The sequence below is a fragment of the Pseudochaenichthys georgianus genome, chromosome 9, assembly GCF_902827115.2.
Source record: "Pseudochaenichthys georgianus chromosome 9, fPseGeo1.2, whole genome shotgun sequence".
Classification (NCBI taxonomy): domain Eukaryota; kingdom Metazoa; phylum Chordata; class Actinopteri; order Perciformes; family Channichthyidae; genus Pseudochaenichthys; species Pseudochaenichthys georgianus.
The window spans coordinates 10,054,617-10,081,981 of NC_047511.1; the positions used below are offsets into that span (position 1 = coordinate 10,054,617).

The window sequence follows — 27,365 nt, forward strand, 5'->3', positions numbered from 1 at the left end:
CAGCTCAAAGTGATTCACAGCAGTTAAATACACAAATGAGTATGAAATGGATAAGGACAGGACACAAGCAATGCAGAAAATACAAGGATAAAATCAATGGAGACGCAACAAATATTGATTGATAAGAACCAAGTCAACAGCTACATTTAAACAAATATATCCACTCCGAGTAATACATGATGACCTGGGCTTGTGACTCAGGCTCTCCTTGGTGGCTCGGCTTTGGAGTCAGACTTGAACACAGGTTATGATGACTTGACTCAGACTCGACTTGGACTCTTGTTGGGTGACTCGGACTCGGACTTGGCCTCAAACATAGGGAACTCGAGAATTGGTGATTTGACGGCAACACTACATGACAGACACACACACACACACACACACACACACACACACACACACACACACACACACACACACACACACACACACACACACCCATACACAGTGTATTCCTGCCTTGGTTCTCAGTTATGTGAAAGTGCGATGGGATTCAGTGTTGATGTAGTATTTCAAACAGAGCGACATTCTTACTCTTCTCTTTTTCTCTTTCTTCTCTCCCTTCATTGCATGGACTTAAATCCTCTCCTTTACCTTAACCTCCATCTTTTCCATCTGACTTTTTCCCATATTTTTATTTAATCCATTTACTCAATAATCCATTCTTTAACCTGACCAACGACACCCCAAATCCTCCCCTTAGCACACCACCTCTCCCCCCAGGCTCTCAAATGGAGGGAGTACCGTCGTCGAAACCCCCTGGGTCTGGAGAGGGCGGTCTCAGAAGGCTACTGTTCTGCAGGATCAGACCCCCTCTCCGATCACCTGCAACCCAGAAAGGGCGGGGGGCCACGCCCTGCCCGACGGAACGTGTTTGACTTCCCTTCAGCCCCCTCTGGCCACGCGCTGGGACGCCTTCATGGTGCTCATGATTTCCCTGTTGGAACTGATTATAGGATATTTTAAGAGCAGACTTGAATACTTGATATGTGTAGTATGTGACCGAGTTCAAGGTGCAAAGAATGCATTGTCTGAGGGAAAAGTCACAGGAATAATATTACTTAGGGTTCCTTGGAGAACTAATATGTTAGAGGTTCTTGAAGGTGTTCCTTAAAGTCTCACCTGCAGTTGCAATACAAAGGATTCCAAACAGCTGTTCATGCTTCCTAAAGAGGCGCTGTGTGTTCATGTGTCTAATCACCTGTGTGTGTGTGTGTGTGTGTGTGTGTGTGTGTGTGTGTGTGTGTGTGTGTGTGTGTGTGTGTGTGTGTGTGTGTGTGTGTGTGTGTGTGTGTGTGTGTGTGTGTGTGTGTGTGTGTGTGTGTGTGTGTGTGTGTGTGTGTGTGTGTGTGTGTGTGTGTGTGTGTGTGTGTGTGTGTGTGTGTGTGTGTGTGTGTGTGTGTGTGTGTGTGTGTGTGTGTGTGTGTGTGTGTGTGTGTGTGTGTGTGTGTGTGTCTCACAGCAGTGGGCCAATCAGCCAAGCTGCAGCAGATCTACAGCGACTTCCTGCCGGACTACTTCTCCATGACCGAGAGGCCCCCAGAGGAGTTCTGCCTCTCCCCCGACGCCTCGTCCTCCTCCTCTTCAGGCTCTTCCTCACACTCCCACATCTCTGTGGACCTGACTAAGAAGAGAGGTGAGTGTGTGTTCATATATGCATTATCGACAGTGACAGTGGGAATCAACGAGGAGTGTTTTAATACTTTATTGCAAAACGACTTGATGTCCAAGTGTTCACCATTTTTCTTGGTGCTCATTGCATTCATGTACTTCCTCATCTGATGTAAAACATGTTGTGTTTTCTTTAAGAACTTTGTTTTAACAAATGACACGAGGAGATGTGTACACAATTACACTAGTGTGTTTGTTTTGTTTTTAAAAAAGTATTATGTGTTAAATGCCTATGTGAAGCACTTTATATTGCCTCTGTGCCTTAAAATATGCTATACAAATAAACTAACCTTAACACTAACACTAACCTTACACTAGATGCATTTATTCCTGTCTTTTATGACATAGATCTTCATTGGATTAAGCACAATCATCATATGTCCTTAAAGTCAATTAATTGACTATATAATAACTGTAATATTAGATTAACAATATATATTCAAGTGTAATCTAAATCCCCTAAAATAAAACAAGGGAAAATAAAATAAAAACAACTACATTTTTTTTTTTCAAAAAGCTCTTTATGTTTCTCACGCTGCCTGTGCTGCAGCACCTCTTTTCACCCTCTGTCTGAAACCAGAGCCCAGTCTGCTCTGATTGGTCAACTGCTTCGAAAAGTCCCGCCCCTTGGGCTGTCACGTATGTTGGAGTGCTAGCAAATAGAAGCGCAATTCTTATGTAGTGATGTCACTAAGTCACGGAAGTACACACAGGAGGCGAATGGAGGCGTTTCAGGCAGGGGGGAGTGTTTGGGAGAGAAACTGTAGAACATGTACATGCTCAAAACCTTATGACACATTACAGAAAGGGAAAACCCTAAAAAGTATTGGACTTCCTATTATAGCATAACATTATTCATGTAGCTGAATTTGTAGTATTAAAGAAGATGAACATAGAGACAGGTTCAAGAAAACAAGATTTAATCACACTACTTGTTATTGAGGCAATGAGCCACATCTTTTCTCAGCCTTTCTCAGTGTGAAGAGCTGCTACGTTGTCATGGAGATAATAACAGATGAGGACATGATAACAGGTTATTAAGTGACGTTCTCCCGATGCAGCTGAACACAACTATTTCTAGTGTGTACCGTAACATATCAACGAAAATAATACTGCAGGTAAAATTCTCACATTACAGTTTGCAGGGTTGTTGACGAGCACAACAGCGAGTGAAATGATGTAGTCAAGTGCCTCTCACTGCAGAAGGGCTTCTTGACGGTAAGGAGGGTCATTCGAGGCCTCTTGAAGCAGCACGGGCGTCACATAATGAGCAGGGAGATCGTCTTTCAGCTCTATCACCCAGGTTTGCCTTCTTGAAGGGAACAACCTCTACACTGCTGAGTGTACTAGGGAGGGAACCAAGAGCCAGATTTACGGAGCCTCGTCACCTGTTTCACATACATTGTGTCAAGCGTTTTGAGGGTCACTTCAAAAATGTATTCTGTTACAATTACTAGTTACCTTTAATCTGATCGGTAACCTCATCTAAATGTATCGCAGTATAAAAGTAATGTAACCTGATTAGTTTCCTTTTAACCACCTCAATGTTAAATGCAATGCAAAGAAATACAAGAGAACAAAAAATACTTAAGTGTATTACGTAAAACGATCTATAGTAAAGGGAAAACCACAAAAATCCTTGTAGGGACCTTTTAATGCCAAATCATAATGCAAAAGATAAATGAAGTGACATTTAATTGCAAAGCCATTATTTGTAGTAAAAAAGGATAACTTCTTAATTATTTTCTCTTTGCCAGGTTCGGTAAAAGCTGTGAACACAGCAGTGGATCTGATTGTGGCACACTTCGGCACCAGTCGAGACCCAGATGTAAAGGTAAGAGTTTTTTATGGATCAGATTGATGACTACCTATAACTCATTTAACATCTAATACACAAGATAAGTTAAGATAATAACAGAAATGTAAGTCTTTCATCCCACATCTTGCCTCCCAATCCCCTGATGTGTCATCTTCTTCATCATTTGTTTCCCTGCCAGGCTAAGCTGGGCAACAGCTGGGTGAGTCCCAACGTGGGTCACCTGATCCTGAAGTACCTGTGCCCGGCCCTGCACGAGGTGCTGCAGGACGGTCTGAAGGCCTACGTCCTGGACCTGATCATCGGACAGCGGCGCTGTCAGCCCTGGAGCCTGGTGGAGGCCTCCACACAGCTGGGTGAGGACATCAGCAAACACATGAAACATTAGCAAGGACACATGTAATGCTCAATGCATGCTGAAATAACACAAACCTGCAAAATCCATACATTCTTCAGCTTCTTTCAGTCTATAAATATATTCAAATATAAGACTTAAAGAACATCTTGATTTTAGTATCTCCTTTTTATTTTAGGAATCATTGAAATAGAAAGGGTTGGGAGGGTTACTTTAAAAATTAAGTCTGTTCCATTTGCTAATTACCTGTAAAAAATAAATGTAATCAGTTACCTAATCTAAGTAGAAAAATATAAAAAGTAATGATTACTTTTGGTTACTTTGGATTACCTCAATATCAAATGCAAAGCAATTAAATACTAGAGAAAATGAATATAAATAAGATATTGTTTACTTGGTTGTTATATGCTAGAAAACAGAACGATGTAGCCTTAGATGGGAAGGAACCAATATATTAAGTATGAAAAATGTGTCCACCTTTTACCTGAAACAGAATATCAAGGTGTTGATATATTGTGATTTTAAGGGTGATTTTAAGGGTTTCTATTACCATCTGGCCGGCGGGGACAACAGCTGGAAATTAGCCATGTCGGCTAAAGCTGCTCCATTGACTGTTTTTGTGACAGTTCATCGATGGGGACTGTCCACAACACTATAAATAAATAAACTAAACTAAACCTACAGAACTGTCAACAAGACAATTAAACAGGCTATAACAGGCTCAAATTATAGAAGGGGCCTACAGAATGATATAGTTGTTTTAAGTTTAATACATTAATTAAAAGCATACACAATATTTTTGTTTTAGAATGTAGGTGTCCAGCTACTGCACTTACAAAATGGTTGTAATGTGAAAAAATGTGCTTCCTAATGTATATTTATTTCTTTTAAAATGTATTGTAACATTGTAACCCTGTTAGTTATCAGCTCTTTAAAATGGTGCTAGTAATCTGATAACATCTTATTTTATGTGGGTGTCAGCTATGTTTTTATTCTCTCCTGATTACTTTATCCCTTTACATTGTTTTCCATTTTCCCCCGAGCCTGGTCTTAGGTTAATGCTAGGCCGCACCTGAAAATATACAACAACTGTGTTGCTCATTTGAACCTTTAGGTGGCGCCTCTGTTTTGGAGATTAGACAGTTTGACAGAGAACCAAAAGGTGCCTATGGGTGACATGTAACATGAAGATGTTCTGTATGTGTGTTTCCATCAGGCCCGTCCACACGGGTTCTCCACAGCCTGTTCTCCAAGGTGAGCCAGTTCTCTGAGCTCACAAGCCACAGCATGAGACTCAACGCCTTCATCTTCGGCCTGCTCAAGTGAGTCACTCTTCCTCGTCATAGTATTTCCTGTCACGGTCCTATTCTTTATACATATATTCTATAGCAACAATGGCTCTCATCCTAGGGGACAGAATATTTACATGACTGGTTTAAGACCAAAAGTAGAGCTAAACGAAAGTGCTTGCTTCAATTTTCCCGAAAATCAGTCATTGCAAGTCTAACATTGAGATTGCTGTTATGTTTTGGTCTCAAATTAAGATACATGCTTTGGTTCATACTGTGATTTTGAATAAGTGGTTAGCCATGTGGGGACCTGCTTCATGTCCTGGGATAAAAGTGGGGTCCCCACAAAGGTTCAAAGACGAGTACAGTATACACACACACACTTTATCCAGATCGCGGGGTTTGGCCATTTACCGTTTAGAGACTCAAAAGTTTAAAAGTGTTGATTTCTCATTCCAAGTCTCACTTATATTGTAGGATAAAAGCCGTACTTTTAGATAAATATGGTTTTAATGTGTTCTACCGTGTCAGGACTAAATGATATGGTGGTGGTGCATTTATGCTACTGTGATTTTAAAACTTTATTTCCTTATATTTCAGCCTAAAATCTTTGGAATTCTGGTTCAATCACCTCTACACACATGAAGGTAATACTTAACTTGTGCATCATTTCATTATTTGTAGATAGTTCTTTGATGTTTAAGTGTATGAAGTCAGTGGTTAGGTTTTAGGGTATTTGGTTAGTGTTACTGTGTCTTTTAGCTAGCCTTGTTTTTGTATAATACATGAACTCTCTCTAATTCCAGATGTTTCAATAATATATATTGTATATACTTTTATTTTGTTGTCCTGCCCCTATTCTAAAGCTTCAGATTATCAGGGTTACATACCGTTTTCAAGTGTTATGATTGTACCTGTATTTAATTGTGGATAAAATGATTTGAATTCCTCTGAATCTTGTACCTTTTTTAAATTGACATTCCTCAGATATAATAGCAGCACACTACCAGCCCTGGGGTTTCCTCCCCCTGTCGCAGGGGGCGTGCCAGCCTCTCTTTGAGGAGCTCCTCCTCCTGCTGCAGCCGCTGTCGCTCCTCCCGTTAGACCTGGACCTGCTCTTCGAACCCCACCTCCTCCAAAAGGGCCAGGAGCACCTCCGTCGCAAAGAGCAGCTGTGCTCTGCGGGACAGAGTGTCGACCAATCCACGCGTTCCACCTTCCAGCTCATGAGAGGATGGAGCACTACCGTGAGCGAGATGGTCCGAGACTCAAGCGCAGAGGTGAAGAAAGAGAGGGCGGGGCTGAGACGGGAGGGGACGTGGCCGAGGATGGAAGGGGTCGGGGCGAGGAGGGAGGGAGCGGGAGATAAACTCAGAGTGAGGAGCGAGGCGGCAACGACGGATAGCATGACATCCGGGACTGTTAGTAACCCGGCCATGATGGAAGAAGGGTTCGCTAATCTCTGGAAGGAGAGGGGGATGAGTGGAGAGAGAATGAAAGGCGTTGGACAAGAGAGCCAAGGAGAAGGTGAGGAGAAAAACAGGAGGAAAGAAAAAGAGAGGGATATGGCTGAGGAGGGGCGTCAGCGGCAGGAAAGACAAGCGGGATGGTGGTACCAGCTCATGCAGTCCTCCCAGGTTTACATCGACCAATCCGCAGAGGGGTCCAAGTTTGTTAAGACCGAGAAAAGAAAGAAGTCATCAGAAAGAAGACCGAATCAGCTGCCCCCCACCAGAGAGGGAGTGGTGGAGGGGGCCGAGTCCAGCCAGGAAGTGGAGGGCCGTAGAAGCAGCAGTAGCTCCAGCGGGGAGTCGGCCAGATCCAGGAAGAAGCCCTCATGGATGGGCAGCCCACCCGACTCTGTCCTCAACCAGGAGAAAGAGAGCAAACCTCTGGAGGCGACAGGGACTGGGGCTCAGGCTACAGCCCAGGAGGAGAGCCCCTCCCAGGGTCTGCGCTGGGGGAGACTCTTTGGATCCACTCTTGGTTCTCCTTCCAGGGCGGTGGCGGCTGAACAGAAAGCAAAAACTCAAAAAAACAGGTAAGCAAAAAGGATAATCAATATTTTGTAAAAGAAAACAACAACAATTGATTCTATGAATGTGTGTGAATCCGGAGTATGATAAAATGAATCTAATTGTTATTTTACTCTGGTGAAACATTTTGTGATCTTGCTCTGTGAGCTCCCCAAAATAGTCCCTTACTAAAATTCACTAATTTCAAATGTTTGAGGCACTGAGCCTTTAAAAAAAAGAAATGACATACTGTATTTTGTTTTTGTTTTAAGAGATATATATTCAGTAGAAACTAAGGGACTTGGGGAAAACAGAAAGTCTTAAGAGCGACATTAACCCTTTGTTGGTTTGAGTCTTTTAATGGAATTTGTTCCCTATAATATAAAAAACATGAATAACATCAGCCTTCTGGTTAAACCAAAACCAACCTTTATTTCAGCTATCAATACAATAACTGTTACATTTTTCCACATTGGTTTGTTTCTCAGGCCTCCATCAGGATGGCTTTCTCTGGACAGATCTGTTTTTGACCTAGTAGCTCAGACGATTGGAGCCGGTAGTGGGAAGAAGGCGGAGCCTCTGTCCACACAATCCTCACCTCCACCAACGTCACCCCCTCCTCCTGACGCCAGACAAAAGTCTCCATGGTGAGCAGAGAATAAACATCCTGCCCTGTTTTCACACTTAATGAGAGCTATAAGAAAAATGTAATACAAAACAACTTTTAAAGAACCTACTTTATTTTACCTACCCTCATTTATTCATTACGGTTCTTTAAATGTAAGGACCTGGTTTAAAAAAACACAAAGCATGTAAATGCAGGCGTGCGGCGTCCTGGCAGACCTGGACAAATTCCACAGGGAGTTTCTCTCCCCCTGCCTGAAACACCTTGATTGGACTCCTTTGTTTACTTCCACTACATTATGACATCACTGCGTAAAATGTTTGAGCTTGGATTGGCTAGCGTTCCTACACATTGTACTTGATATGTTAAGGTACGGGACATATTTCAGCGGTTGACCAGTCACAACAGAGCGGGCCAATCACAGCAGACTGGGCTCTGGTTTTAGACGGAGGTTGAAAAGAGGTGCTGCAGCACAGGCAGTATGAGAAAAAGTCCTTTTGGAACAATAAAGCATTTAAACATGTCACAGTAGAGGTAACTTTCACATAAGATAACGAGACAGAGCAAATCTCAGAAATGAGAAGCTACAACAAAGGACCATTTGGTAGTAAGTCGCTTTAAAGATTGTCACCAGTCTAACAGATTTCCTCCATGCTGTGTCATCCCTCAGTGAAGTACGAGCGCTGTGTCACCACATCGCCACCGAGCCCGGACAGCTGAGCTTCAACAAAGGAGACATCCTGCGGGTCCTGAGCAAGGCTGACCCAGACTGGCTGCTGTGCTCCCTGGGCTCCGTGCAGGGCCTGGTCCCCATCATCTATGTCACCCTGAAGAGCATGGAGGACAGCCAGGAGGGCACCGGACTTGGGCGTTGCTGAATCAACGAGAGGAATTAATGCGATATATTTGGAGATTGACAGCCACACACCCAATTAAAGAAAACCTGTTTTTCGCGGATAACTGTATATTTATTTGGGGTAATTCCTGAAAAAGAAAATATGTACAGACACATGCAAGGGAAGCATGCAAGCTGAACAACTTCAAGGGTAGATCCTGACAAGTATGCATGCATACATCCATAAACCAAAAGCTGGACAAGAAAAACCCAAAGACACTCTGACGTGAAGCTAGCTTAACCGTGACTGTCCGGTGTCAACATCATCATAGGAGAGGCTAATCACAGATATACACAATATGATAATATAACATGCCTTGCTGCACTCCGCTGTACTGTCTGTACGCTCACCTCGCTGTGCCACACTCATGTAGGAACATGTGGATCCTTACTTTTTTTTGGTAAGGTGGTTGTAAAAGGAAAAAAACGTGTCTGCTTCAGTTGCATATTATTATTCATATAAGCCAAGAAGAAAAGGAGGCAAAAGTTGTCATGTTTTTTTAATTTTACATGATTTGATCAAAGCCTATATCATGACAAAGGGATACATAGAGCTTCATTTCCATACAATACTCACTACAGCTGTGATACATTGATGGCTGATATTGTTTAAATGCATGTGACCTTAAAAAAAATCGTTATCCCTTCAATCTAGTTTCACCACAATCCCCCATCATCCAAGGACACTTCTGAAGAGCGAGTGGCTGCAGTCCGAGTGCATTCGGTCTAACGGTACATACTGTAAATGCATATATGACTTCCACATGTAGTAATTTATTTATTTTTCAATAAGCAGAGAGGAGCATCCTGCAGAAAGACAGGGAAGGATGTCCAATGAAAGCAAAAAGCATTGCTGAGGAGGCCTTTTTTTTATGTGTTAGGGATACAGCCCTGAAAATGATTGCTAATTAGTTTTATGCGTTGCATTTAAAGAGGGGTAAATTATCTTATCTATGCCTTAAAGCGCTTGAGGAAAGAAAAGGGAGAATATACATTATATTTTGTATATGCTATGAAGTGACATTTCCCCCTGATTTACGTCTAAGGAGATTCTTTACAAAGAAAAGTATAGAGATGATAGCGAGGGGATATTTTTGGGTCGTTTAAAGGGAAACCCCAACACATTTTGTGATGGTGGTAAATGCCCAGGAATAAAATGCTGCCTTAGGTTACACAGTCACCTAAAAGGATGGTGAGAGTATACACATGCCCAATCCAAATACTTCACAATATATATAATGGTAACAAAAATCAGTGTACATTTATTAAATAAATGAATGCTTGTGTAGTTTTTGAAAAACTTACATAGGATATAATTGTTCCATTTAACATTTATTTGTGTTCTTTTTTTTGTACAGTCTTATTCTAAGCACTAAAAACATGCATCCCACTGTATAATACAATCCTTTAGAGCTACATGTATGAATGGTATTACTGGGTTAATGCATTTTATGTTAAGTAAAGGTTTAGCTTCTGTGCCAACAACCATAATGACAGCCAACATTGGAAGGTGTGAGGATTATTTTGGGTTCTTCCATGCAGTTTGCTGTTCATTGACATCCCGTTCAGAGTTCACGCAGCAGTGAAAACACATGGAAGCTCATGGGAAAGAGGTGAAGACAGATTGAGTTTTTATTTGGCGTTTTCTTAGCTAAATTGTTGTGCTCTGCAGAGAGAGAGAAAGAAATAAGCCTCTGGCCATTTTCCTTTCTTTCTCTTGTTGTTTTTATCCAGGCTACTTCCTCTCTCCTCCCTGGCTGCCTGTAAATACCTCCAGCATCAATGACACTGCTCCTCTCTCTCTGTCCAGGCTATATGACGTGTATGTATGACATTATCAAACTAATATGGATGTTAAATAACAAAGTGCTCAACTGAAAAGGCTCCTGTCTTTTGTCCTTGAATGATGAAATGGCTAAAAAGGTTTGTAGTTTGCTGCATTAAAGAAATAGTGGATTACCAGAACATCTGTAGTAAAACACAATCCTTTCATTGATCAAAATGTCTCTTTTCTGGGACACTTGTTATTGGGTGACCCTGAAAAAACACTTAAAATAACTGCAAACTAGAATGTGAATTGAGAAGAACGCATAGTGTGCCAATTTGCACACTTCTATTTGTGTTGATTAAAAATGTATTTCTTAATAAACAAAAACACACAGCTCTCCCTCAAATGTTCACAATTTGCATTTGCTCTGATGTTGCAGCACAAGAATGAAGTTGAAGTTCATGAAGACAGCTAGCTCACGTTCAACCCAGTCTCACGGCATTTCGTGTTATAGTCACCACATTTAATCTATTGATTCGTGTTCACCATCACGACTTTCCCCTTTTTTTCGTGTCACACAGAACGATTTTAAAAGCAATGTATTTCTATTGGTAGTATGTTTCGTGCCTGCACCACGTCTTTTTGTCCGGTCGGGTCTTGGAAGCCCGGAAGCTGTGGGGTTCATAAAAACATGTTCTTACTCAATATCAAGCCACGATTATTGTTTTTATTTTAAATGGTATAATGTCGGACTTTTTTTTCCGTCTGTGAGGAAAATAAATGGGACTCAGAGCCTCAGAATACTGAAATCTGTATTTTTTAAAATATTTTGTTATTCTTTTCTAGATAACACACTGTTATTTACTCAACAATAATACACAATTTTCCTTGTTTTTATTTATTTGTTTAATTCCATAATCTCTGGCTTTTTTGGCGTCCGTCAGGAACTGAATTTCAAAATAAAAATAATCGGAAACAGACGTAGGCCTATATGGGACATTTCGAGCATCATTGCGATACACAGCCACTGAACTGATTACCCAAGATCCTCAGCTATGGTTTAAGCTCGGTGATTGGATGTTTTAGCCGCAATGCACGTTGGGATATGGTGTTAATGCGATATGAAATCCGAAAAATCCTACACATGCTGGCTATTGTGTTTCGCAAAATGTTCTATGGGACGTCTCTACTGAACGTTTTCATTTTTCCCACAATTAGAAGTTGCCATTATTAAACACATTGGTGTTATCAAATGTAAAACATATAATTAATAAATGGGTGAAAATTGCTTGTGTCCATAATGCGCAGCATTAATATATACCCACATGACAGCTCATTGTTACTTTGTAATTCTACTCCACTACAATTCAGAGGTTAACCTGGTATTTTTACTCCACTACAATTATTGTAGTTACTCTGCAGATTCTGATTAATGATGTGAAATATAAACAACCCTTAAATCAGACTCTAGTTACACCTGAGTAAAATTCAGGGAGGTGATTGTCAAGCGCCAACAATCAGGCGAGATATTTGATAGTTGGTGCTTGAGAAGACTAAACATTTATCTGCAGATCCCTATAAAGTATATTCATTAGTCATTATTCTCTACTAATAGTTCATTAAAGACGGTATATAATGGCTATTTTGCACATCCCTTTCAAGATTTTCTAAGGTTTATTGACATATCATATACACAACTAATTCAATAACGTGCTTTAACCACTAGGCGGTGCACACAAGGTACACACAGCCATAATAACTTTGTATTATTAGTGTAGGACACTTATGTATGTACAACATCTGAAGATGTGTAGTTTTATTCATGTTTTCACATCATTTTACAGGATATTGCTATACTATTTCTCATGTTTTACTTCTACACATTAATATCTGATTTGTAAAACATCACAGACAGAAAGGTATATCCGTCATTTAATGGTAAGCTATTGAAATTCTGAATCCATAGATGTGTCTCCCATCACCCAAAATCCCTGACTATTCTCTCAACTCAGTATTTACATTCTCATATTCAAAGAAAATCAGTAACATCTTTAAAAACGACAAGTCCCTGTCTATCAGCTGTGCACCATTATGGTGTAAATATAACCTATCTACCAATTGGATCAAATATAAAAGTCAGCCGAATTAATGTTGATACTGCAAGGAGACGTATTGTGTGAAGAGAAATTGAAGATGTTGTTTAATTGCTGATATATTTATGATCCACGTCACGTATTCAGTTTCCGTGGCAGTTCTTCCAGTTTGTCTAGAAATCTTCTAATCAGGGCTCTATAAATAAATAACTACATGTACAGCAGATGTGTAATATGTAATGCAGCCGAACCGTGTATTACAATGCCGTTATGTGATGACTTTCAAAGAGAAAAGCAAGCACACTCGGAATAAAGTATTATTTTCTTTTTTTTTTTAAATGTTTTTCGGATTTCATATCATATAAACACCAAATCCCAGCATGCATTGCGGCTAAAAAATCCAATCACCGAGCTTAAACCATAGCTGAGGATCTTGGGTAATCAGTTCAGTGGGTGTGTATCTGTTTCCTGTTATTTTATTTTGAAATGCAGTTCCCGACGGACGCCAAAAAAGCCCGAGATTATGGAATTAAACAAATAAATAAAAACAAAGATAATTGTGTGTTATTGTTTTGTAAATAACAGTGTGTTATTTGGAAAATAATAACAAATTAGAAGGAAAAAAAGATTTAAAAAATACACATTTCAGTATTCTGAGGCTCTGAGCCCCATTTCTTTTCCTGACTGACGGCAAAAAAAGTCCGACATTATACGATTCAAAATTAAAAACAATAATTGTGGCTTGATATTGAGTAAGAACCATAGACTGTATATATAAAAAACATATTTTGCTGGTTTTTATGAAGCCCGACCGGACAAAAAGACGTGTTGCAGGCACGAAACATACTACCAATAGAAATAGATTGCTTTCAAAATCGTTCTGTGTGACACGAAAAAAAGGGGAAAAACCGTGTTGGTGAACACGAATCAATAGATGAAATGTCGTGACTAACACGAAATGCCGTGAGACTGGGTTGTAACGTTAGCCCTCCAGCTAGCCAGGGTTAGTAAGGGGGTGAAAAGTTAGGACGATTCTAAGGGCCCGTGACTGACAGGAGCCCAAACTATTTTAGAACATTAAGATAAAATGTTTAAGTAACCAATGTGATATCTTTTCATGGGGCCCAAAATCCCTGGCGGCGACCCTGCAGCTAGCTAACGTTAGCCCTCCAGCTAGCTAACATTAGCTCTCCAGCTGTTACATAGTGGACTAAGGCTTCATATATTAACTTTTAATAGCTGTGTTCTCATTAACGTTACCATTAGCAAGAAACAGATTGATAATATATCCAATAAAGTGATGACAGCATCATAATTATCAATGCTGTTAGCATGGTGGCTAACTAACAATCAACGTGAAGTTCGTCAAATATGACTATGAGTAGGCTATGTAATGCAGCAAGAACATACATTGAAAATAGTTCATGTTTAAACTACTTTTAATTTATGTGCTTGCAAAATACAATACATTCTTTAAATTAAAGAATGAATTGTATTTTTTCTATAGATTTGTAGGTAGTTTCTCCTTACATCAGAACAACACCCACAACCTGAGGACATGTCTTGAAATCAGCATGTTTGCACCTTAGCACATACGTTATGTTAAAGAATGATTTAAAGTACTTTCTCTGTAGCTAAGCACAGCACCTGTTCTCCATGAAAGACTGCAAACCTGTCCTGACAATCATTTTTTAATATCCAAAACTAACCGGCAGCATTTGATTTCTTACTGGATGCCATAAGTAGTATGAAGGAAACATGATTTACTCCCATGTATTAACATAGTAGGCCTATACTAAGTATCATACTATCTACAGTACACATAATTTCCATTGGTGGTGATGCGTTTCAGCCACCAGATGGTGCTGTGCTTAAAAGATTAGTTAGATCTGTGAGTTCACAATGGAGTTTCCAGAATCCGATTATTCATAAAACCCAGCAGGCAAACAAAGAAGTATATTTGACCATGAATTGAATCAAAATGTCATATTTGTGTCCAGATAGAGACTTACATGATTATGCTGACAATACTTAATTATTCCTATACCTTCCAGTTGTCCTCGGTTCAAATTTGACCCATTAAAAATGTGTTTAACTCTGGATAAAGGTTTATTTTAGTGCCAGAAAAATAAGTAAACTATACTACGTTTTTTCACGAGAAAGGTATAATGATCACTTTCATTAAGTTTTGGATTTGATTAAAATGTATAGCTATATCTGTTATCTTCTGGAGTCAAGTTTGTAAATTAGCTTTGATTGTTTTGTAAATGAGGTCTTTGACCATACATTTCAAAAAGGAGAGTACATCTTGTGGTTAGGAATAAAGTTGCCCTAAAAGGTGAAATATAGATTTAGGTGATTATTTATACTATATGCTTTATAAAGAGTCAAACCAGGAAGGTACAAGTTGATAGGAAGACAACACAAGGGTTAAAATGCAGGTTGCACAGTTTTGTTTTGAGCTCTAAGAATTATTTTAAACTTCCATAAGATACAAAGCAGTCTTGCAGATGTTTAGTGTTATGTTAGCTTAGTCTTGACTTTTTCATATTTTAAGCAAGTATTTTATAAACTTTACTTTTTTCATATTTCTGATCATATTTGTCATCTTGCAGAAACATGTCCAAACCTTAATTTACACACTATTCTTATGAATTGGATTTGCGTCACATTCCTCTTCCTCTTCCTTTTTCCAAGGTACAACATGATATTCTCCTGAACTATGGACATATTTCAACATGAAATGGGTTGCACTTCCTCTTCCTCTTCCTTTTTCCAAGGTACAACATGATATTCTCCTGAACTATGGACATATTTCAACATGAAATGGGTTGCACTTGCATCATTCCCGGAGATCTACAAGGAAATTGACAGCAAGCCAGGGGATTAGGCAACATTGGGGAAGTTACTCAACAAAAGCAATGTTTAGATTAGTGCTGTTAATCACCATGACATCAAAGAGGTGAAGAACAAATATTCCCTTCTGCTATTACGTTCACATGAAACCCCTCACCTTGGTAAACACATTTCCTTGTTAATGTGAAACATAATCTCTTGCTTTTTCCAGGAGGTGTATGGAGGATTAAAAGGTGAATTGGTGAAACTCAAATGAAAGGTTACCTTGATAGAGAGGTGTGTTGTGGAAGTGAGAACTCAATCTACTTAATCATACTGAGAATCCATTTAAAGCCCACTTCTAAATATCAAGTAGAAGTTTCTCATATCAGCCTGTAAATCTGCAATTCTCAAAATTCATCTCACAATCCATCTATTATTTTCTTTATGTTATGTATACAAAACCCCTTCATCAGAGATGCCCAAATAAAATTGTATGCGCTTGACTTAATCAAGGTTTTAAATTACTATGAAAGGAGTTGTGCAATCTCGCAAAAGATGCCAACTCAGTAGCTTTCCATAGCCGCAAAAACTCAGAATCTACTATCAGAAATCCAAATTTCCCGGTGAAACAATTCATGACAGAGAATTGAAAGTGTCTAAAGTCCTGAAGGAAAACTTTGGAATATTCAAAATAAGGCTTTCTTTTACAAAATCTACAACAAATTCGCAATAATGAGTGAAACAATAGCTGAATGTGAGTAAGCGTCTTAGAATCAGCATGTTATAGAAATGATAATCCTAAAAGAGCAACAATGAGCAACAAAAGGCATTATGGGACTTAAGGACAGGATTGGAATCTACAGTAGATAATGTGTTTTAAGCAACGTGTGACTGGAAGCTGGGAAAAAATAAATAATGAGATGAACTGTTTTACATAAAATAAATGGAAAATAATGCTTATTTAATCAAAACTTTGCATTGAGTTGTAAGAATTGGGCTGGGAGCCTAACGTTAGCCCTTCAGCTAATAATAATAACAATACATTTGATTTAGAGCCGCCTTTTAAAAGCACCCAATGACCCCTTACAATTCAGAAAATATTCTTAAAAAAGCTTCAAAAGGACAGTAACAGGGAACATGTAGGGAAACAGGGGACATGTAGCACTACACTACAGTGAGTAGGCTGATCTGAACAGGGACGTGAATGTGGTGATTGTGGTGATTGTGGTGATTGTGTCAGACTGTGTCAGACTGTAGGATGTGTGGGGGGGAGAGAGTTCCGTAGTTTGGGAGCAGTGCAGCTAAAACCCTGAGCACATGGTGACTGGGCGTGGGGTGGGGATGGCCAGCAGGCCAGCAGAGGAAGAGCAGAGGGAGCGAGAGGGGGTGTACTCCTGAAGGAGGTCGGCCAGATAGGTGGGGGCCAGGTCGGGAAGGGCTTTGAATGTGAGCAGGAGATTTTTGTAGTCAATCTGGCACTTTACAGGGAGCATGTGCAGTTGGATAAGGAGAGTTCTGAATGATTTGGTGTTGATTGAGGAGTTTTCTGGGAAGGCCTGAGAGGATGGTATTGTCAATGCAGGATGTTACAAATGCATGAACCATGACTTCAGGGATGGATTGAGACAGGGATGGGTGGAGTCTGGAGATGTTTAGTATATGAAAGAATGCAGTCCGGGTGATGTTTTTTATGTCGGGCGCAAATGAGAGGGAGCTGTCCAGAATAACACCAAGGTTCTTGACTTGGGTGGAATAGCGAAGAGGGAAACCGTCTATGATTAGGTCTGGGGCAGAGGGGGGTCAAGCTTTGGAGAGGATGGATTTGGAGCCAACGAGCAGGCGTTTTGTTCCCATTGACCTTAAGGAAGTTACGGTTCATCCAGCTCCTGATGTCCTGGAGGCAGGTGGTGAGAGCAACACACTCTCACTCCCTAAGCGTCCAATAGCGACGTTTGGTCAGTGTCCGTGGCGTCCAATTGTGACGCTCCTAGGCTCCTTCAGCGTCATAAAGGGACGCAAATAGCTTTCAACTGATTGCAATGTATTCCCATCTGTGTCGGGATTTGACGCTCATGGAAGCACGGCATTCGTTTATGCCGGCTGCCCTTAAAGGCAATGTGAGCATCCATTCCCATTGGATAACGGAGAATTTTACACCCGGAAGTAAGTACTCCTCTTACTGTCGATTGATTTTACAGTGATATCTGCACTACTCATCGACTAAAAAACACCAGATTATCCTTGTTAATTACACAACATTGATTGATTTAAATTGTGTGCAATGCTTTTGTATTTTTCCCCTTCGATTCGGAGAAACAAATATGTTTTCTGAGTAAAGGATGGCAGAAGACACTACACTACCCAGAATCCCCAGCTATCGTTTGGCCTACACCATGTGCTCTGTTTGACAAACCCCGTTTTTTTCACCATTCATTCCGATGGCTGGCGTCTATGTCACGTGATCTTCAAATTTCTCCCTGCAGAAAAAGAAAACATGGCCGAAATTCGTTTTATTCTCGGTAGAAAATGCCTATTTTAAAGTTAGTTTGGCCATTAAAATGCGTTTTGATGTCATTTGATGCGAGAAATATGAGTTGTTATTTCAGATTATGTGTGCAGTGAATGTACATGATCTTTAGTTTGCTAGTTATTACGAAGATTACTTCAGGAAATCGCGACGTTTTCATTGTTACCAAGGTGGTTGCTAGGGACGCTGCTATCGATATTATTTCTGTTATGTTGTGTAACTGTTTAATGGTGTTATCTTTATTGCTACCCCCTTCGCCGTCAATGTATAGTGTTGGTCCACAGCCTAAACATATTAGTTTAACAAAATCCGCATCTAAAGATAGCCTACGTTATTTCCCCCCTGTGCAATTCCAGTCTCACATCTCAGAGCACATCGTCATTAACAAATACCGGAAACAGACCAAAATAATAATAATAATACCTTATTCCGAGTGTGCTTGCTTTTCTCTTTGAAAGTCATCACATAACGGCATTGTAATACACGGTTCGGCTGCATTACATATTACATATCTGCCGTAGTTCTGTATTTATAGAGCCCTGATGAGAAGACAAACATGAGGAACTGAAAACGTGACGTGGATCATAAATATATCAGCCATTAAACAACATCTTACATTTCTTTTCACACAATACGTCTCCTTGCAGTATCAACACTAATTCGGCTCACTTTTATATTTGATCCAATTGGTAGATAGGCTGTATTTACACCATAAAGGTGCACAGCTGATATAAAGGGACACCTGGTGGTTAAAGCATGTTATTGAATTTCAATATTTTTATTATTAGATATTAATACGATCCCTATAAAGTATATTCATTACTCGTCATTCTCTACCAATTGTTAATTAAAGACTGTATGTAATGACTATTTTGCACATCCCTTTCAAGATTTCAAGATTTTCTAAGGTTTATTGACATATCATATAGGCCTACACAACTGTGGTGTGGTGATTGTGGTGATTGTGGTGATTGTGTCAGACTGTAGGATGTGTGGGGGGGAGAGAGTTCCGTAGTTTGGGAGCAGTGCAGCTAAAACCCTGAGCACATGGTGACTGGGCGTGGGGTGGGGATGGCCAGCAGGCCAGCAGAGGAAGAGCAGAGGGAGCGAGAGGGAATGAATGAAAAACTTGGGTCGCAGGTTCCTCAATAGTGCATTACAAGACATCTATCAATATTTGTGCATACCTCCAGCAATGTTAACTATGTTGAAGCACTTATTTTAACTGATATTATACATAATGTATTATACTCTTATAAGATGTATGTAGATATTTCATCTCCGGCCTTGTCAGGTATTGAACAATCAATAAATAAAGAACACAGAATTGTTGAATATAAAACACAGAATTTATGTGATTATACTAAATGATTTTCAAATAAACACAACTGCATATTTAACTGTTACACATGCTGATGTAACGCAAATGTTCCAACTTGGGATCAATAAAGTATATCTTATCTTAAGCTGATCGATGGCTACTGCCATATTTGCAAAATGTGCCTCTGAACCTTGACAAGTGCATGTTTCAGGCTTATCAATTAATGTAATGTAATGTTATCACAGGGGTCACACACATAAGACCAGCTGTTAAATAAAGCTCTTCTGACCTTAGCTGGCATGTGGGTATATATATTAATACTGCCCATAATGGGCACAAGCAATTTTCACCCATTTATTAATTATATGTTTTAAATGTGAGTGTTTCCTGTCCCCTAAACCTCCAGGGATGTACACAGTTTAATACTGGCCACTTCTTATTATGGGAAATACGAAAACGTCTTTTAAAACTACAACTCCCAGTAGAGACGTGCCATAGAGAACATGTTGCGAAACAGAATAGCCAGCATGTGTAGTTCTGGGGACGGGGTGGGGGAGGGGGGGGACGCGGTGGACCCGTTCAAATCCAGTTTTGGACAGTCTGCCGTGGTTCCATCCCATTTCAAGTGCTGTTCGAGAATCGGCTTAACCCTCGGAGCACACTCTCCAATCACAGAGCTTGAAAGCTATTTGCGTCCCTTTATGACGCTGAAGGAGCCTAGGAGCGTCACAATTGGACGCCACGGACACTGACCAAACGTCGCTATTGGACGCTTAGGGAGTGAGAGTGTGTTGGGTGAGAGAGGTGGGGGGCAGGGCAGTGTTGGGTTTGGTTTGGTTTGGTGGATATGTAGACCTGTGTGTCGTCAGCATAACAGTGACATTTGGCATCATGGTGACGGAGGATAGTGCCAAGGGGAAGGAGGTAAATGATGATGAGGAGTGGACCGAAAACTGACCCCTGGGGGACACCATGTGAAACAGTGGAGCAGCTAGACTTGTGGTTATTGAGTTGAATAAACTGTTTTCTGTCTGTAAGGTAGGATGAAAACCAGGAGAGTGAAGCACCAGTGATCCAAATGTCTGCCAGACGCTTATGTTAGTCCTCCGATTGGTTATGTCAGCCCTCCAGCTAACTTATGTTAGCCCTACAGCTGTCACATGGTGGATTAAGGCTACATATATTAACTTATAACAGCTGTGTTCTCATTACGTTACAATTTCGAAGAAACAGATTCAACTATGAACCTATTCATTATCTTCCCATCCACCGAATGCTCTCTTTTTCTTCTGTGCCAGTCCCCACACCCAGACCCTCTTTGCCCTTTTACAACTCCTTTCCCTCCAGTGCAGTCACCTATCCTTCCCCCACTACCTGTTCACCTGTTCCCACTTTTTCATCAGCCCTTTAGATATTTAGCTGGCTCCTTTTCATGAACTCCTCCTCCAGTCTTTGATATCTAGCAGGTTTAAATGTATAACGCTTCCGCATCCAACAAGGATTACAATAAACTAGCTACATTTCATTTAAAATTCTGCTTCATAAGTGCAGATTTGTACCAAAAGGAGATCACACATTATGACATAATTATGAAGTCCAGAAAGGCCCCTCAGACTAGGCTGTCAGTAAAATAACAAAAACATTTGGTTTTCAACTATATTTCTAGAGCAGCCTAAAATTAGCTGTTTTTGATATGTTTAAGTGTAAACTACGAAAATATCGGTTCAGTCTGGCTTTATGTTTTATTTTATATTATTATGTATTACTATTTTTACACAGTCGAATATCGTTATGATTTTGCCCTCCTTTTCAGTTTTATCCAGATGTGAGTGTTGATCATGATCTAGGTCCTGTTTTATTCATATTTTTTCTTTAAACATCCTAAGTTTATTCAGAGGCCTGTAAATCACTTTTAAATGCATTTGATTTGTTTGAAAGGTGTTTGATTGCTTGTGGCAGCATATCTGTAAATGGTACAATTCTGTCTGTATTGAATACATTTGGTTCCTATTTCCTTTGCTTTGCACTTGCACAATTGTATGGCTAATGTACACAAATCTCAACCATGTGCATGATACAATCCTCAAAATATTTGCACAAAGCACCAACATATTAAGCTGTTATATTGATATCTATTAATATGTTTTTGTGGACTGATACTTACTTTTAGACGTTTATTTGTACTAGTTCTTACAGAAAGTGCAGCAAACACATCAGAAACAGTTCACAGGGACCAGATTGTTGGCTTGTTGGTTTGTCAAATATTTGGTTACTGGTTCCATGAACATTTTATGATGCAATGTGAATCTCAGAAAACCTAAAGTGAAACCAATAACTATTTACAGCTGTGGAAGTATCCAAAGGAGAGAAAAAAGATACACATAGATAATTTCACAGAGTGAAGAGTGTCATCGACAAAGAATGATAGACCTGATCATGATTTAGAAAAAAATAGGCTTTATTTTGAAAAACCTCAACAATCAAAGAGATCAATCGAACAAACAAACAAACAAACAAACAAACAAACAAACAAACAAACATGTGCTGCCTTATTAGTTCTTCAGAGTTAGCTCAGTGAGACACACACTCTTACAAACTTTCACATTTTAAACTTGTATAACTTCAATAATTATTCTAAAACAGTAGTACTATAAAAAAATATTTGAAAAAAATATTTGGTTTTTTTGCCACATAGACATGAATATATAAAATTCAATTTTTAAATAGAGGAAACACTCAGTTACAGTATTTGTGTGATCCACCCCTTTCCCTCCTCTTGATGATTGCTGAAGGGGTTGCTCTCAGTTTACACCCTCTTCACTCCAGTGCAGACTCTTCTCTGTGTACACAAATATTTAGATTAAAGTCAATAATGTGTTGAACACTTAACTGAAGTGATGAAAGGTACAAGACACACAGATTACTTTGGCGTCGGTGCAACATGACTCAGCGGCTGCGGTTTGTAGCTCACTTCAACTTAATGAGGCTTGCAACAAGGTGTTTTTACTGTAACCATTACAGATTATAAACTTGAAAAGATTATTTCATTTTCAATTTCATGTCTTTGAAACTTAAGTCAAATGTTGTGTTAATAATGTTGGCTGGTGTTCTGTAAAATGCTTTAAATTACCACATTTGAAACTCAAACTTTCTTACCATGAAAATCTATTTAAAGGATAGTTAGAGTTATAAAATATTGGATGAATTGCGTAGAATCACAGTTTGTTATTGTATGATCAAGTGTGGAGATGCAGGTGTGTCAGCTTTTTAAACAGACAAACAAAAGCAATGGAACAAGTAGCAGATCAGATTAGCTGATAAGTAATTAAAATAGTAATGTGATTTTCAATGAGAAATGTGTAACGAACAATTTTCAAGTAACTTGCATTGGCACACATATATTTTTTTCTTGCATTGAGGTTACAAAAATACGATGTTTACACCGTGTCCTTTCAAAATGTAGAGCTGAAACATATCTAGAGACAAGGTACCTTATATTGTTGTTTCTTGCAGAATTTCTTCAGGACTTTCACGTGCTCCACCATCCGTTGGACCCACGGTTCGTCAACAGGCACACACAGCTTCCTGCCTTCTCTGGCCACCAAACTGCAAAGAACACCAAATCATCCAGGTCAAGGTGAGATATGATCATGTTTCTGTACCTTGTGAGTCCCACACACACCACCCCAACTCACATCATGGCATCAATAGAGCAGCCATGTCCGCTGATCTGTCGACTGTAGTCTACCACTGCTCTTCTATCAATTGCTTTGGGGTTGACACTCAAGCAGCAGTCCATGGGTAACTGCGCGAATGTCACTGAAACACAAATAGGATCAGGTCAGTTTAGTATAAAATGAGATTGCACTGCTATGATCTACATGAAATGTCCTCAAAGAGAGCATATTTCAACAGCTTAAAGGGGCGCTTTGCTTTCTGGGGTTTTCCCTTTCCTATAGTGTGTTATACAGCTTTTGGTGCATGTAAATGGTCTACAAAGGCTAAAATCCCTGTGTTCCCTCCAGAGGGAGTTTCTCCCTCTCCCCCTTCATGAAGCGCCTCCATTGGACTTCTTGGTTTACATGGGTAACATAGGGAAATCTGAGTAGAACACTTGTGCTTATTGGCTATTGGCTTATTGGCTTCAACACATTGAATACAACAATGACGATGTTTAAGCAACTGCACATTTAACATTTAAACAAAGTTTTCTAGCAGAATACACAATAAAACCTCAAGTTAAGAACTTTTTAAAGCATAATAAAATAAAACAAAATGATTGTCCTTTGAGCTGGAGTTTACCTTTCATGGAAGAAATGAATGGTTAAGATTTAGCTTTAATCATTACTCCGGCTGTATGATATCTTCTCTGAGTAACAAGTGCAGGTACCTTTAACACATGATGCTGTGTCATAACTGACACAACTAAAGTTATTCTTTATTGGTCTTTGTCACCTGACTTGGGTTTCCGGTAGTTCACTTGAACTTTCATTTACTACAAAGAAGGAGCCGAGGAGAGGGGAAAACCAGCAGCACTCCCTCCCTACAGCCTCACTGTGTTTGTGTTTGCTCTGGTAGCTTAAATTAAAGGCATTGTTTCATTGTCCTGTCACCAAGTGTTGGAACATTTTCACTATTTAAGCGGTTAACTGACCTAACCTGAAAATATTTAAGGTATTAAACTTGATATAACCTTGAAATGATGTATGCTCTCTTATATATTAGCACATTTCTTATCATTTTAACCATGCAAAACGTACTGTAAAACCTTTCTTAGACCATTGTTGTATTCTGTATTTTTATTTTTAATCTGTAGAAATAAGCAGAAGAACTTGCCATATTCTTTTTTCCCTTCCCCTTTCTCTAAACCACTACCTTTTATTCAAGTGGAATTGTTCAGATACATCCTGTTCTCTCTGGCAGTGTCCCTATAGGGTCTCTGAGAGGATGCCTTACCTGTGCAGCAGCAGCAGCAGGTGATGAAGAGGATGCAGAAGAAAAGCTTGGTGTCGCCCCACGGAGCCATGTCTGGTAACTTAGCTGATGAGGTAGTCTCTTTGTCTCTCTGGATGCTGATTGGCTGAGCCTGCTGTTCTTTTCAGCACCTGCAGTGGCAAAGTTTGTGAGGCTTCTGTCCTTGATGGCTGCTCTTTTATCAGTGTCCACTCAGTTTCACTTTTCATTTCCCTGCCCCTCCTCCTCCTGCTCGGGCTCTTCTGGCCGCTTAGGTCACCTATTATTCCAATTCCCAGCACTATTCAGATTTTCTCAGAAGATTACTTACAGTTTCAGTTCTTTATTGATACAGCATGATGTGATGTTAATTCTTCAAATTATGATCCGTTTTAGAGTAAAAATAAACTGCCAAAAATAATGACAGTAATGGCCAAAACACCAATCTCTTCAAAGAGGTCCACAAAGCAATGAGTTACTGTATGTCACTGTTACTTTATCCACTTGTTATACAAGGAGTTCCAATACCCGTACTGCAGAGCAGCGTATTTCATGCATCCTGCCAAAAGTACCAGCGTTTCCTGCTAGTCCATTTACATTTTGCAATAACAAAGCCAGAATGACTCTTTTTCAGACCAACCATTTTTTTCACAGCAAATATATGAGCTAAAGGGTAAAACGTTCAAGATACAACGTTATTACAACACAACATACTTTTTAAGGGCAACTGCAGTACAGTATATACCTAAAGTATGACAAAATATGATCTGGAATGCCCCCACAATCTATCATTTTACTGCATACTAAACTAAAGTAACACTATTGACTCCGAAATCTGGGTTTCCTTTTAAATGTCAGCTGCAATCATAATTTAACTCACCATAGTTAGAATAGATCTTCTTAAACAACATCTTGTCCAACAACATACTGTATTTTCCTGCTATATTTGTTCTTCTTTTAGAATTTAACAGCAAATTATAATTTCTGCTGCACTGTTCTTATTTTAACAAGAGGCTGTCACTTTAATGTTTTTATCATAAGAGATAAAAGACAAGACACTGTGCCCTTAGCAGTAAACTTGACTTGACTCTGTCTGTCTGAGGAGACAAGGGTGAAGAAAATAAAAAAGGGCACCAGCTGTATGCAGTGGGCCACCGGTGCGACGAATGTTTGTTATCATGTAGAGTAACCTTTATGACACTGCGTTGTTTATTGTCCTTTTAAAATACACGTTGTATCTACCTTGAGGATACATCTTGAGGATACATCCAGTGCTTGAGATCGCACATGATAATATAACGGTAGGATAATTAATGTTATTATGGTAAATCCATACCCTCTTTTGTGTTAAACAGAACAAGCACTTGCATTATTACGCAATTTCACTTCCTTTTGCTAATATATTGTGAACATATGTATTATATAATATATATATGTGAAATATGAGTCACTTCTCGGAAAAACATTAATTGCAGTGAAACTGATTCTTTGGAAGTTGAGCCTTTATCCCTTTGTCTTGACATCAAATAACTATTTTTTAATTGCTTTGCTATCAGATGACATTATACGGCTGTTGTATTGCATAATCAGGCACACATTAACCGTCGGTTCATTCACACGCTGTAAGGGCCAATGAGGCACTACAGAGAAGGTTTCCTTTTCTTGTAAATGCCTAGTGGGATGTGTGCCTTATCTGTCAGCTGTATTTACTCTCTTGGAATTTCCCAGCTGAAGTACTTACAGGAAGATATCAAAAGTTGTTTGACCTGAGCTGTTGTCTGCAGAGTGAAAGTTTGGCAGGAATCCAGAAAGCAGTTATTGTGTTAGAGTGAACATGTCACAGGCTGACGGGAAAGGACATGTCTTACCTTCCCTGTGTCTTTGAATACTTTATTAAAACAATTATTTTATGATTCCAACAAGCCAAATGTAAAGTCGTGTGGACATCAAGGTCAAAGAAGATCAAGAGTCATAGTTTTCTTTAAAGTATAATAATTTAATATTCAAATAATTTAAACCTACAGAAAATGTTTTTTGGTCACTTGAGGCACTGCACTAAGTGAACAGGTGGTGAACAGTTGAGAAAAGTGAAGCCAAAGCAGAAGGGCCTTACATCTGCATTCAGGTGTTCAGCAACAGGGAGACTTAAGTCTGATTGAAAGGACTTCTCACTAGATTGTGTATTGGTAAACATGAGTACATGGTCTAAATTGCTAGTTTCAAGTCTTCTTCATTACAGTATGTGGTCCATTTTTATAAATTAGGATCCCATTTATGTTAAAATGGAGAACAAATACCGTGTGGGGCTACCTTGTGATTGACAGGTTGCTATCAAAGCATTACGGTACGTCCACACAGCAGCTTCAGAAGAAACTTCCACCGCTTCCAACGCTTCTCTGCCCATTGACTTTGAATGGGGATGACGTCACTTTGCCTCGCTTTTCGCCGAACTGCATTGTGGGGGAGCGAAGCGAAGATTTCCAGGATGTCCAGGATTTCCAGGATTCCAAAGTTGAGCAATGTTCAACTTTTGAAGCTGAGCTGGAAGCGCCAGCCAATCAAACACGTTTATGCAAATCTGACAGTAGAAGCGCTAGCCAATCAAACCGCGTGTAAACAGGGAGAACCTCATATTCCAAACGAGAAATTACGGTAGCAAATCACCCGGTTCTTTACGACTAGAACTATTAACGGGATACAAACCGGAGGAACCAGGCATGGAGGGAGGTGGCAGAGACAGTGGGTGAAACTGGTAGGTTTTCGCCTGTTTGGGGAGTTTATATATATATATATATATATTAGGGCCAGGGCCGTATCCAGGATTTCCTAAATACCGAGGTCCAAACATGCTAGGGGGGTTCGGGGGATACCCCCCGAGATTTTGGGGATTTTAATGATTTAGGTGCTTTTTAAGTCCTGTGGGGGGTCACAAATTGGATAATATATTGATTTCAACCCATGTCAGTAGGCTGACAATGTCAGCATAAATAATTTTAAAAGTGTAATACATAATAATCAGTTGATTGTTACTATTAATGATCTGGACATGCAGAAGAGGCTAAAATGATCACAACACATTGTAACATTCATTTTCCATGTCTCTCTCCTTTCCATAACCGGCAGCCTCTTTTCCATCGTCTTTAGTCTCTCTGTCTTCTTCCTGTTCATTACTCTCTCTGTCCTCTACTCTTTCTTTTTG

General features: G+C 39.6%; 2 protein-coding genes across 5 annotated transcripts in view; one reads left to right on the top strand and one right to left on the bottom strand.

Annotated features, from left to right (window-relative positions):
* The window catches only part of rusc2 (RUN and SH3 domain containing 2), a 54,728-nt gene extending 44,097 nt beyond the window's left edge, over positions 1-10,631 (top strand). The window contains exons 5-13 of one of the 4 annotated variants that reach the window (XM_034090946.1): positions 704-922; positions 1,463-1,636; positions 3,429-3,505; positions 3,669-3,843; positions 5,059-5,164; positions 5,732-5,778; positions 6,119-7,172; positions 7,635-7,793; positions 8,442-10,631. In XM_034090946.1, coding sequence (XP_033946837.1) covers positions 704-922; positions 1,463-1,636; positions 3,429-3,505; positions 3,669-3,843; positions 5,059-5,164; positions 5,732-5,778; positions 6,119-7,172; positions 7,635-7,793; positions 8,442-8,649 — 2,219 coding nt within the window. In that variant the 3' untranslated portion in view covers positions 8,650-10,631. The remainder of the gene's footprint in view (positions 1-703; positions 923-1,462; positions 1,637-3,428; positions 3,506-3,668; positions 3,844-5,058; positions 5,165-5,731; positions 5,779-6,118; positions 7,173-7,634; positions 7,794-8,441) is intronic. The other 3 variants (XM_034090947.1, XM_034090948.1, XM_034090949.1) reach the window with 3 other exon arrangements.
* An 11,016-nt stretch (positions 10,632-21,647) lies between these two features.
* Positions 21,648-24,347, bottom strand: LOC117451899 (C-C motif chemokine 19-like). The gene is made up of 4 exons (XM_034090262.2): positions 24,170-24,347; positions 22,909-23,032; positions 22,705-22,819; positions 21,648-22,052 (listed from the first exon to the last, which is right to left on the bottom strand). The coding sequence occupies exons 1-4, from the start codon at positions 24,237-24,239 to the stop codon at positions 22,020-22,022; spliced, it is 342 nt and encodes a 113-aa protein (XP_033946153.1). The 5' UTR covers positions 24,240-24,347; the 3' UTR covers positions 21,648-22,019.
* Positions 24,348-27,365: the final 3,018 nt, after the last annotated feature.

Coding starts and splice junctions, on each gene's coding strand:
- LOC117451899 (XM_034090262.2), bottom strand. CDS start 24,239: ATGGCTCCGTGGGGCGACACCAAGCTTTTCTTCTGCATCCTCTTCATC. Junction 23,033..24,169: donor CTGCTGCTGCTGCTGCACAG/GTAAGGCATCCT, acceptor TTTGTGTTTCAG/TGACATTCGCGCAGTTACCC. Junction 22,820..22,908: donor TGCTCTATTGATGCCATGAT/GTGAGTTGGGGT, acceptor TGTTCTTTGCAG/TTTGGTGGCCAGAGAAGGCA.